This window comes from Gorilla gorilla, chromosome 1 (assembly GCF_029281585.2).
Source record: "Gorilla gorilla gorilla isolate KB3781 chromosome 1, NHGRI_mGorGor1-v2.1_pri, whole genome shotgun sequence".
In the NCBI taxonomy this organism is placed as follows: domain Eukaryota; kingdom Metazoa; phylum Chordata; class Mammalia; order Primates; family Hominidae; genus Gorilla; species Gorilla gorilla.
Window position 1 is genome coordinate 75,774,771 of NC_073224.2, and position 13,575 is coordinate 75,788,345.

Genomic DNA, 13,575 nt, shown 5'->3' on the forward strand with positions numbered 1-13,575 from the left:
AGCTCCATGGAAACAGACTGAAGTCTATCTAATAAAGTCTACAGAAAAAGCCCATATTTTCTCATGCTAACTCTTTGAACTCAAGGTCACTTCTAAGCAGATAATATGCAAGTCTGTTTTTTAACACTAACCCAGTTGGCAGCTTAGGGAGCTTATCCATCATCAGACCTCGCCTGTGAAGGACTCCACCATTCATGAAGTAGATTGATATAGCAGATTTATACAGCCATAAAATTATGAGCAATATCAAGAGACTGACCTTGGTTATGTCGAGATGAAACACACAAATCACATATGGCAATGCATGAGAAATCTCATGCCAGCCCCCAGTCTGATTACACCCACCCATATCGCCAATTCACAGTTTCACACAGGCTGAAATGAAGAACAGGATGAGTTGTAAAAGCATGAAACACCTTTTTAATACAAATCCTGCAACTACAGTAAGCCACAGTTTTGAATTTGCAGTCGTTATTACTGCCCGAGCTCTCTATGGCTCCCAGTCAAATAACTGTGATTTTTTAGGGACATTACCTCCGAACATAAATTCACCCAGCAAACATTTACTAAGTGCCTGTTGGGCACTAGGTAGTACCAGAGAAATAAGAAAAAAATGAAGATATCTCTTTCTGTCTTTAAGGAGAGCCTCAAACGGAAGATTTTTGTAAATGGAAAATTATAGAACTGTGAACAGGAGCTATGGGAGCACAAAGGAAGGAGGAGTCAACTGCAGGCTGTGGAGTTGATGAAAGCAACACACTGGAAGTGATATTGGAGTTATGTTGACATTTCCTGGAGTAATGACCCACAACCCTGCAGTATCTCTTCCCTGTGTTTCCCCATTTATTACTGGTATATAGCTCCCATTCAGGGCTAGCACTAGGCATAAATATCAAGTAGACTGAGTCTTTTTTCATAATCTCATATCCTTTTCCAGCCAATATCCCTCAAAGCCCAGGAATGTTCAGTTAGGGTCCTAGCAGGAAACAGCCTTCAAGCCAGATGGGTCACGTGAGGAGACCTTAATGAAGGGACTCCTTGCAGAGATATGGTCAAGGTTAACGGAACAAACAAGGATGATGGGCATCTGCAGGCTAACAACTATGGGAAGCCATTATCACCCCTAGGGCTTAAGAGATAAGAATAGGAAATACCGTTACTGAAGCCCAATGGGAGCTGGAACCATGAAGAAGGGGTTATTCAGGGAAGACAGCATTACAGAAGAACACAGCTACTGCCAAAGACATCACAGAAAGTGGGGAAGGAGCAAGAAAGATGTATCCCAGCCTCTCTTTCCTCCCTGCTCTCTGACCTCTCTCCTTTCAGTGTCTCCCATTGTATGAACCCAAGCAGAAATCAGCTTGCAAGAGAGTCTAGGTGATGCAGTCTAGCAGTCAGCCTCAAGGACACAGAACAGAACAGAGAAGGATGCACTCTAAGGAGTCAGAAGGAGAACAGCCAGCACCAAGTGACCTTCCCTTGCCTTTATAACTTACTTGTTTTATTTCCTGTCCCCCTAATTATCAAAGTGACAAGTCTTCACACCCAAAGGAGCAATGACATTGTGGAACAGCCCTGGACCGAGGGCCAGAAGATCTGCAGTCTCCTTCAGGTTGCTCCTTATGTGAGTGTGGTCACTCTCTAGGCCTAGAGAAAAATCTAGGCGTTATCTTTAAATGGGGATATTTTCTTCACCTACCACAAATAGTCAGTGAGATTGTCATAGGAGATAATATGTTTAAGGAATATTATTCCATATTATTGGAGAGTTATTTGAGAATCACATGCAGGTAATATATAAGCTTTATTATTTCCAAAAATATCACCCTTTACCTTTCTCCTCCTTTCCTCTTTCATCTTCTGCCTCTTACCCTCACCCCCAATCTTTCCCATAAATGATGACACTTTCTGGGTTAAATTTTCATGGAAGCAGAGACTATGTTTGTCTTGTTCGCTGCCATATCCCCCAGGGTGCCTGGCACATAGTAGGCCATGAATCAATATTTGAACAATTAATACATGGATTTTTTTTTTTTTTGAGATGGAGTCTCACCCTGTCACCCAGGCTAGAGTGCAGTGGCATGATCTCGGCTCACTGCAACCTCCGCCTCCTGGGTTCAAGTGATTCTCCTGCCTCAGTCTCCCGAGTAGCTGGGATCACAGGTGCGCACTGTGCACAGCTAATTTTTTGTATTTTTAGTAGAGATGGGTGTGCTGAGCTAATTTTTTGTATTTTTAGTGAGATGGGGTTTCACTATGATGGCCAAGCTGGTTTCAAACTCCTGACCTCAAGTGATCCGCCTGCCTCAGCCTCTCAACGTGCTAGGATTACAGGTGTGAGCCACCACTCCCAGCCGTATGATTTAAATTTTTTTTATTTGTATAAATTTATGATGTACACATGCAATTTTGTTATAGCATAGATTGTGTAGTGGTCAAGTTGGGGCTTTAAGGTATCCATCACCCAAGTAACACACATTGTACCCATTAAGTAATTTCTCATCATCCACCCCCCTCGCCCTTCCAAATCTCCATGGTCAGTCATTCCACTCTCTATATGCATGGGTGATTTGAAAGAACTCCTTCCTCTCATGTTCATCAGTCACACCTATGGTGGTGGCCAAGTCTAAGTTCTGGACACTGCCCACCAGTACCAGTCCTCAGCCCAGAGAGCAAGTGCCTAGGGCAGAGAAGCCTGGTGGTTCTAGCCCATGGGCCCTTTCCCCTGTTTGAGGCAACAGAAGGCATTTGCTTCCCCAGTGACTTGAGCTCCCCGAATAATGAAAAACTCTCCCTTCTACTTGATTAATATTTCTCACAGTCAGTAAACAAACCCAGAGCCATGGTTTTATCTTTCTTGGATCTTTTGTTACAGGTAGGGCTTGTGTTGAGGAGGAAAAACATAAATAAACCTGAACAATGGATCTACTCCACTGTTAATGCCCCTGAAACTCTGACTACATCCTCATGAGACTCTGGAAGTTAGAAAAGAGGAGAAACAAAAGTAAAAGAAAAAATATGAGCAGAAAAGAAAGGAGGCCATGCTCAGAGGGAAAGTGAGGAAGTTCCAGAGTCTTTCTAGAACGGCTCCCCCTCCCTCAGAAGGTGGTGACATCAAAATCCTACAAATATGAACTGGGAAACTGTTCAGGTAATCCATTGCTCCTGGAGTCCTGAGTGTAATACATACACGTTTCTGCCCCTGGCTTCTATATTTTTCACCACAAGTTTTAGGAAGAAAAGCTGTACCTTCTAGGCTGTCTCGCCTCGACTTTGGAGTTAGGAGAGAAGAGGACGTGGGATACTCACGGGAATCGCTGTGCTTCACCATTAACACAATGATGAGAGGTAACAGGAACGCCATCAGTTCCCCCATAGTCCTTCTCTTTCCGGGTTCTTTTAACCAAAAACTGACAGGTCCCTTCTGAGAACCTCTTGGTGACACACAAGGCCTTCTCCCAATAAGAACAGGGGAAAATATGCAGTGTCATCAGTTGCTAGGTTAAAAAAAAAAGATAAAATGAAAGCATGAACATCTTCTTCGGTAACTTTTAAGTCTTTGCTGGTTTCAGACACTGCTTGCTCCTTTTGGTGTATCTATCTTCACCCTATTCCCAATTTTTAAATATTTATGGAGCATAGTCATGTTCAAAGCACAGAGAAACAAAGATTAATCATATCTGGTCAATCAGGGAGCTCAAGCTGCTGCCTCTGCTTCCCTGGAGCTTAGAATTTTGCTTAAGGGTCAGTAAGCAAGAGTCACAGTTCCCAGGGCTTGGAACTCCCTGCTCTGGCTCCCTGTGATGCTGTAGTCTCTGTCTGAGATAGCAGGTGTCACTTAGATTGTCCCGTAATCTTCAACTTAGGTCTGTCCTCCCTGCTACTCTAGCACCCAGCACAATAAGCTCAAAACACTTACTGAATAAAAGAAGGCAAGAGAAAGGCCTAACAGAAGATTCTGAGGGGCAGCCACTCAGCTTGCTCAATCAGCAATCCCCAAGATCAAGCTGTGGCTACACTGTCATAAGGAGCACATGACAAGCTGGAAAACAGCAGCTTAAGCTTGTCCAGGGAGCTAGGGAACAGGCCCAGACAGGAAAGAGGAAGTAGACATGAAGGGGAGAGGTGAATGGAGGCATGGCCATGAGGCAGGCAGGCTTGAGTTGGGTTCAGGGACCTGGGTTTGCCTCCCCACTATATGATCATGGGCAGAATCCCAAATTGCACCAAGGCTTGATTTCTTCAACTTTAAAAGCAAATCCTGTCATATATTTCACAGAGTTGTTGAAGGATCAGAAGTTCTGTTTATGATGCATTTAGTAGGTAGTAGAACCTTACGTACTGGTTTTCTTGTATGGTAGGTTGAGAACTGTCTGCCCCAAAGATGTCCACAACCTAATCGCCAGAACCTGTGGATATATTACCTTAAATGGCAAAAACAAAATAAAACAAAACAAAACCCTTGGCAGATATGATTAAATTAAGGATCTTGAGACAGAGAGCTATCCTGGATTATCTGGTGGACCCAGTGTAATCAGAGGGGCCTTATTAGAGGGAGGCAAAAGGGTCAGAGTCAAGGAGATGTGACAATGGAAGCAAAGGTCAGAGTGATGCCATTGCTGAAAGAAGGACATGAGCCAAGGAACGCAGATGGCCTCTAGAACTAGAAAAGAGAAGGAACAGATTCTCCTTAGAGCCTCCAGAAGGAACACAACACTTTGATTTCAGCTGATAGGACACATTTTTGGACTTCTGTCCTCCAGAACTTTGAAAGAATAAATTTGCATTGTTCGAGCCACTAAGTTGGTGGTAATTTGTTATAGCAGCAACAGGAAACTAATAGGTCTACCTTTACCCAGAATAAAATAAGAAGCCAAATAATGAAATTAACATTTGGCAGTCTCTCAGTGGCCCCTGGCACCTTCTCTTCTCAGATCTTTGTATTTCTCTCTTCCTTTCCTTTCTGTTTCTTTACATTGTTTTTCCTTTTGCTTTTCATTTAACAAATACAGTCACCTGGATTTCTCTTTTGGAAAACTCCCCCAATATTCCCAAATGTCTCTCAGCACTGGAATTCCATGGCCATGTATTTGTTCCTTTGAATTTTTGTTAATATCTTGTTCCAAAATGCATTCCATACCATAACCTGCTGTACTGACATTAAAAAGTAGGTATGAGGCCAGGCGCGGTGGCTCACGCCTGTAATCCCAGCACTTTGGGAGGCCGAGGCAGGCAGATCACGAGGTCAGGAGATCGAGACCATCCTGGAACATGGTGAAACTCTGTCTCTACTAAAAATACAAAAAATTAACCAGGCATGGTGGTGAGCGCCTGTAGTCCCTGCTACTCGGGAGGCTGAGGCAGGAGAATGGTGTGAACCCAGGAGGTAGAGGTTGCAGTGAGCTGAGATTGTGCCACTGCACTCCAGCCTGGGCGACAGAGCAAGGCTCCATCTCAAAAAAAAAAAAAAAAATGTAGGTATGTCAACGATGTCTTTCTTTTTTTTGAGACAGAGTCTCACTCTGTCGCCTAGGCTGAAGTGCAGTGGTGCCATCTCGGCTCACTGCAACCTCCGCCTCCCAGGTTCAAGCAATTCTCCTGACTCAGCCTCCTGAGTAGCTGGGATTACACACCCAGCTAATTTTTGTCTTTTTAGTATAGATGGGGTTTTCCCATGTTGGCCAGGCTGGTCTTGAACTCCTGACCTCAGGATCCACCCACCTTGGCCTCCCAAAGTGCTGGGATTACAGGCGTGAGCCACCACACCTGACCGATGTCTTTCATTTTTAAGTCATTGTATTCTAATTGCAAATTAGTAAATTTAATCCAGAGTACAGGGCAAATACATATAAAAAACCCAGAGAGTGATAAGATAAAAATCACCCATCAGAAAAAATTGCTGTTGGCCGGGCATGGTGGCTCACACCTGGAATCCCAACACTTTGGGAGGCTGACGTGGGCAAATTGCTTGAGGCCAGGAGTTCGAGACCAGCCTGGGCAACATGGTGAAACCCCTATCTGTACTAAAAATACAAAAAATTAGCCAGGTGTGGTGCATGTGCCTGTAGTCTCAGCTACTTAGGTGGCTGAGGTGGGAGGATTGCTTGAGCCTGGGAGGTCAAGGCTGCAGTGAGCTGAGACGCCACTGTACTACAACCATGGCAACAGAAAGAAAGAAGGAAAGAAAGAAAGGAAGGAAGGAAGGAAGTAGAGAGAGAAGGAGGGAGGAAGAAAGGAAAAAATTTGCTGTTAACATATTTTAGTGTATTTCTTTTCAGTGGTTTTGCTGACTACATATGTCTGCATATAAGCATACCTTTATTTGTTCATTTTACCAAAAAAGGGTTTTACGTCCTAATAGTATTTTGTAAATTCTTTTCAAATTGATATTTTCCAATATTAATATGCAGTTTTTAATAGCATAGCTTTAATAGTCCTTAAAATTTTTAATAGATTCAATTATGCCAAGATCTTCAAGGACAGGTAAGACTGTCCCACTAAGCTGGGAGGCACTGAGGTAGGGAGAATCCGTCGCATTCTCTTTGTGGAAAAACAAGCCTCACCTCTGAGCAATAGTCTAAACTTAAATCTCAGGCCACACTTTTCAGAGTGGGTTGTGCTTCTCCTGTTCATTATAAATCCCTTTATGTGTTTGGCTTTTTAATACCTGATTTATTATATGTATTTTAAGGCCCCTCTGAGGAATCTGACTCATTTGCAGTTAGTGCAATTCATCCTCAAAAACCAAATGATGAATTATCAAGTTAGCAAAAGGGTCTTGTTTGTTAAATAATGTTGTTTTCAACATAATATATTTTATTATATTTAATCAGTAGTTTCCCCTTGGCTATTTCTTTTTTAATTCAGTAGAAGAGAGTGTGTGTGTGTGTGTGTGTGTGTGTGTGTGTGTGTGTGTGTGTGTCTGTGTCGAGTTTGATTTGAGCTATTTTCTGTGGGTAGGTAAAATCCATTTGCCAATTTTTGGCCAAGGCTAGTCCTTGTACAAATGGGAGTAGAATACTGTAGCAAAGAACATGGGTTCAGGAGTCAAACTTATTTTCAAATGAGGTTCTGACATTTCCTACCTATGCGACCTTTGACCAAATTATTAACTTCTCTAAGTCTGGGATTTCTCATAGAAAATGGAGGTAATAACCAATTCTGCTTTACAGGATTATTGTGAGGATTCAATGAAATCAGCAGTGGTGGAACCAAGAAGTGACTTGTCACTTGTTGGGGCATTAGAGTACTTTTACTACACACGCATAATCGCCATCAGCTGTCTTAAGCAATCCCAAATAAACCTATAATTTAAGAAAAGAGGCCGGGCGCAGTGGCTCACGCCTGTAATCCCAGCACTTTGGGAGGCCAAGGCGGGCAGATCATGAGGTCAGGAGATCGAGACCAACCTGGCTAACATGGTGAAACCCCGTCTCTACTAAAAATACAAAAAATTAGCCGGGCGTGGTGGTGGTTGCCTGTAGTCCCAGCTACTCGGGAGGCTGAGGCAGGAGAATGGTGTGAACCCGGGAGGCGGAGCTTGCAGTGAGCAGAGATCACGCCACTGCACTCCAGCATGGGCGACAGAGTGAGACTCCATCTCAAAAAAAAAAAAAAAGAAAAGACAGTGGTCTCCCATGCCACATCAAGTCCCCTAGCCCTGCTGTCCAACCAAATTACATTCTAAAACCTGGCCCATATGGGGATTCTGGAGCTTCTGAAGATAATGCATGTGTGTCACTGTATTTGTCTGTTTTCACACTGCTGACAAATACATACCCAAGACTGGGCAATTTACAAAAGAAAGAGGTTTATTGGACTTACAGTTCCACATGGCTGGGGAGGCCTCACAATCATGGCTGAAGGCAAGGAAGAGTAAGTCACATCTTACGTGGATGGCAGCAGGCAGACAGGAGCTTGTGTAGGGAAACTCCACCTTATAATACTGCCAGATTTCATGAGACTTATTCACTATCACGAGAACAGCATGGGAAAGACCTACCTCCATTATTCAATTACCTCCCACCAGGTCCCTCCCACCACAACACATGAGAATTCAAGATGAGATTTGGTTGGGGACACAGCTCAACCATATCAGTCACTTAGCACAATGCCTGGTACATAGTATGTAAATATTAGCAATCACTAGTACTATTATTGCAATGAGCCAGTTTACCAACACAGATTGATTTTTCTTTCCTTATACATAGTCACATTCATAAAGGATGGTAAAGAACATACCTCCCCTTCCTACAGTGGTTCAAATCCACCGTCTTGTCAAGAAATTCACTGAATTCCAATAACGTATTTCAGCTTTTTAGTACTCACCAATTTCCATTCATTCAGACCCTCCTAACTTGCCTTATTCTAAACAGGATTTAAAACTGTTATTTATTTATTTATTTATTTATATTTTTGAGACAGGGTCTCACTGTTGCCTAGGCTGGAGTGCAGTGGCGTGAATATGGCTCACTACAACTTCTGCCTCATGGCTCAAGTGATCCTCCCACCTCACCCTCACGAGTAGCTGGGACCATAGGCATGAGCCACTACACTTAGCTAATTTTTGTATTTTTTTTGTAGAGATGGGGTTTTGCCATGTTGCTCAGGCTGAAAACTGCTAACTTTTGATGTACTTTTTCATATGTGGTCACTTGGCTTTTCACTTCTCTTTTATTACTTTTTCTCTTCTTTTTAAAAAACTTTTTGGATTTCTGACCATCCAAGTAAATATTTCACTGTAGTAGTTGACAAACTTTAAATAGATTTCTTTTTTCCTACGTGTAAAAATTTTCTATGTACCAAAACATTTTAATGTATAAGAAAGAACAGGGCTGAAATTGTATATGTATAGTTTTGTGTCTTGCTATTTTTACTCAAGCCATTCCTATGTCATTACATACTTTTAAACAACATTTCTAATGACCACCAAATGGATGTTCCACAAATTCTCCATCATTCCTTAGTGCTGAATATGTAAATTGACTGGAATTCCTCCTTGTTTATTTTAAATCAGTGTGTAGAGGGTGACAGTGGTGGAGGTGTTGGTAACAAAGAAGAAGAGGAAATAAATCATGGCCAGTGTGTTTTGGATATGTGTATGGATATTTTCTGTGGTTGGAGGTAGGAAACATAGACAGTCATAGCCAGATCAATGGAACTTAACATAAGTGGAATGTTCTGGAACATGTACATGTATATCAGGGTTTCTAAAAGGTTGGATAATGATGAAGAGTATGATATCCTATATCTATGTTAACACTTTTCTCCCTTTCTTTACCTTGTTTCAAGAAGGATTTAGGGTGAACTCAACAAAAACAAAACAACTCAATCAAAAATGGGCAAAGGACTTGAATAGACATTTCTCCCCACCCTCCAAAAAAGATATACAAATGGCCAATAAGCACATGAATAGGTGCTTAACATCACTAATTATTAAAGAAATGTGAATCAAAACCATAATGAGATACCACCTCACACCTATTAGTACAACTACTATAAGGGAAAAGAAAACCCAGAAAATAACAAGTGTTGATGAAGATATGAAGAAATTGGAATGTGTGTGTCTTTTAGCAGGAATGTAAAATGGAAAACAATATGACTGTTATTCAAAAAAATTTAAAATAGAATTACCATATCCAGCAGTTCCACTTCTGGGTATATATCCAAAATAATGGAAAGCAGGGTCTCAAAGAGATATTTGTACACCAGTGTTCATAGCAGCATTATTCATTATAGCCAAAAGATGAAAGAAAGCCAAGTGTCGTCCACTGATGGATGAATGGACAAGCACAATGTGGTATATATACAATGGAATATTAGGCTTACAAAGGAAGGAAATTCACAATATGTAGAATGAATGAATGAACCTTGAAGATATCATGCTAACTGAAAGAAGCAAATCATAAAAAGACAGATCCTGTATGATTCCACTTATGTGAGGTACCCAGAGTAGTCAAATTCATAGAGACACACAGTAGAATGGTGGTTGCCAGAGATCGCTGGGGGAGAATGGGGAGTTGTTTAATGGGTATAGAGTTTCAGTTCTGCAAGATGAAAAGAGTTCTGGACATTGGTTGCACAACAAGGCAAATATATTTAACACTACTGAATTGTACACTTAAATATGGTTAAGATGGTAAATTTTATGTTATGTGTATTTTACCACAATTAAATTTTTTTTTTTTGAGATGGAGTCTCACTCTGTCACCAGGCTGGAGGGCAGTGGCGTGATCTTGGCTCACTGCAACCCCTGCCTCCTGGGTTCAAGTGATTCTCCTGCCTCGGCCTCCCAAGTAGCTGGGACTACAGGCACGCACCACCAAGCCCAGCTAATTTTTGTATTTTTAGTAGAGACGGGGTTTCACCATGTTGGCCAGGATGGTCTCGATCTCTTGACCTTGTGATCTGCCCGCCTTGGCCTCCCAAAGTGCTGGGATTACAGGTGTGAGCCACCATGTCCGGCCTCATAAATTTAAAAAATAAAAAATTTAAAAAATAAAAAATTATTTCCATATATGATCCAGTTGTTCCTTACAACAGGCTAGTGAAGGAGCAGGCTGAATGTCATTATTTCAGAGTAGGGGAGATCCCCTTGTAGGGGTATCATGGCATTCCCGCAGCTTCTAGGGGCAGGGGGTGGCTACCCACTGCAATCCCTCTCAGGTCTATCCTGGCATCCCCAGTGATATGGTTGGCTCCTTTCTGATCCTCAGCTCATTTGGCTGCCTGTGCCTTATTCTCTGTGTTGCCATCTCCTTATTTCTGCAGAAGATGCATTGCAGGACCCAGTGTGCTCCCTTCCTCATTCACTCTCCTAACTTTGGAGACTCACTCAGGAACCAGAGGTTCTCCTGGCTGCCCACTCAGAACTCTACAGAAAGCTCAGAGTTGGCATGTCAACCTCTCCCAGAAAAATGAACAGAAGTTAAGTCCAATTAAGAGTTTCGGTTTGAGGAATTCTGAGAAATGATACTCTCATGTAACACACACTCCGTCAAGATACAGAGCATTTCTAGTACCCAAGAAAGTTTCCCTTCCCAGTCAAACTCTCTCCCCCAAGACAACCACTGTTTTGATTTTTTATTCCCTGAGAAATTTAAATTATTCTTTTGGGTTGGGGGTGGGGTAGGGGTGGGGGTGTGGGAAGAGATGGGTTTTTGCTGAGTATTCTTCCCAACCTATTGTTTATGCCAGGACGTGGGTCCTATTAAATGAAAAAAAAAAAAAAAGAAAAGAAAGAAATAACTTCCTTTGTTTCTCCTTGCATTTTAGCCATAGCTTCCCTTTCCTTGTGGGCAGTGGAGGCCAAGGTCTAGTTTGAGAGAGGGTAAAGGAGGGTGACGCATTAAAGAAAGGAACACCTACACACACACACACACACACACACACATTTTATATCTTGACACTCCACTATCTCCATTGTTGGTGCTTTTTCTAATCCCCTAATTATGGGAACCCAAGCCTCTGTCCTCTATCTTCTATTACTACTTATAAAACTCTGACCTGTCATATGTGGTCCAATTAAGAAATTCATGGAAAAGCTAATAAGAGGCCGTGTCAGGCACTTAGGTGATAATAACATTAACATAGTATCCTGTCCCTCCAGGAGTTTACTGTTTGGTGGGGACAACTGATATGCTAACAGCTAATTTACATTCACCCTAAATCAAATCCTCCTCTTGTGTTCTCTTTCTTGATGGTTGGAACCAACACTACCCATTTACAACCCCAGAAGCCTTCCTCCCTCTTCTTTCATCAATTCCCGCATACCCTGAACCAATCAGTCACCAAGTCTACTAACTTTGCCTCTAAAGTATGTCTCAAATGCATCACTCTTCTCCACCTTAGTTGTCACAAGCGCAGCTCAGGATACCCTCATCCCTCCTCTGGACCATAACCTCCTAGCCACTGAAGCATCTGTCTCAAATGCCAATCTGACCCTGTCAATTCCCTCAGTCCCCATGGGGAACTGTCCATAGGAAGCGTCCACTATTCTGAACATTACAAACAAGGGCCTGATAATCTGACCCTGTCCACCTCCAGGCTTAGCTCCTGCTGCCCCCATCCTTTTCCTTCTACTCCAGCAACATGGCCGCCTTCTCCTGGCTGCTTCTAGTCACTGCTTAGGAACCCCCTGCCCCAGCCCCGAAAACACACAAATATACTGGTATCTTGTCGCTGTGTTTCTATGGCAACCTGTGCCCTTCTCTCACTGTGCGTCTCTCCCACTAGTCTGTCTCTCCCACCAGTCTGAGTTCCTTGAAGGCAAGAACCAAGCCTTGTTCATGCCTGTGTCTCAGTGCTTAGCACACAGTAGGAGCACAACATGTGTCAGGCACTGTTTTAAGCACTTTTCACACATCACCTCATGACACTCTATAAGGAAGCTGTTATTACGGTGTCTATTTCACAGCTGAGGATAGTGAGAGATGAAGCGGCTTGCCTGAGATGCAACAGTCAGGAAGCAGCAGAACTCAAGCAATCAGGCTCCAAGGATGGTCTTCAACACCATGCTCACCTGCCCCTCAATTTACATGTGCTTGTTGAATGAATGAACGATGACACGTTTTCACCTCCCCAGCTAAGTAAATTAAACAGTTCTCTCCCAATAAACATTAGCAATCACTAGTATTGGACACTGCTTCCTTTCCCCACATCTGCCTTCCATCATTCGCTCCTCCAGGGATTTTGGCTTTCACCCCTCTCTTCTCTCCCCTCCTGAAACCCATTCAGCCCCTCATCATGTCTAGGTGTTTAGTCTTGTAGTCTTGTTTTCCTTTTGAAACATCTGTCAGATTCACTCCTTCTCTGTTCTCAATCGCTGTCATCCTGGTCTGGACCTCATCCCTTCAGGCCACATGACTTTGGCAGCGTCCTTACTGGTTTTCCTGACTTCAGTAACTTAGTCCTTTGGGATCTTGAGGTTTACACACATTTTTATTTAACCATCACAACAACCCATGAACTAGCTATTATTATTTATGTTTTATAGATGAGGAACTGAATGATAGAGCCAAGGTTTAAACGGGGTTTGTGTTGCTCCAAGGACTGTGCCATCTCCAGACTGGTGACCTTGGGCAAGTCACTTAACCTCCGAGTCTCAGATTTCTCATTTATAAAATGGGCATGATAGCAGTAATTATCACATTGTAAGAGCAACTGAGATAACACTTAACACCCTGCCTGACACACACACAGTAAGTGCTCAATGATTTTCAGCAATCAAAGTCCACAATCCCCATCCACAAATTTCATAGCATATCTAGCATATGAGTTGGTTAATGGTTCTGGGCAAAATGTTTTCTGGAATAGTTCTTGAACCACAGTGAGAGGAAGTTGTCATACCTGGCCCCTTCTCTATTCCTCGAAGGTGCGCTCCCCTGGGAAGCACCATATGCTGTATGAAAAATTACTTTACATGGTTATTTGCAGAATGTACAGCAACAGAAAGTACACCCCATCTGGTGGAAAGTGCACAGAATCTGCAGTTCTGCCCTGTCCAGGCTGTGTGACTACAGGAAGTCTTCAAGCCTCTCTGAACTTATTTTCTCATCTACAAAATGAAAAAAGTGG

At 42.6% G+C, this 13,575-nt stretch overlaps 1 protein-coding gene across 5 annotated transcripts in view; it reads right to left on the minus strand.

The window, feature by feature from the left end:
- The window catches only part of LOC101150279 (major histocompatibility complex class I-related gene protein), a 32,481-nt gene that overhangs the window by 18,157 nt on the left and 749 nt on the right, over positions 1 to 13,575 (minus strand). For 2 of the 5 annotated variants that reach the window (XM_019027480.4, XM_063710339.1), the window contains exons 1-2: positions 3,920 to 3,999; positions 3,310 to 3,497 (exon numbers count right to left, since the gene is read on the minus strand). In XM_019027480.4, coding sequence (XP_018883025.1) covers positions 3,310 to 3,376 — 67 coding nt within the window. In that variant the 5' untranslated portion in view covers positions 3,377 to 3,497; positions 3,920 to 3,999. Of the gene's footprint in view, positions 1 to 3,309; positions 3,498 to 3,919; positions 4,065 to 13,575 lie in introns of those variants that run through there. The other 3 variants (XM_055367016.2, XM_063710340.1, XM_004028002.5) reach the window with 2 other exon arrangements.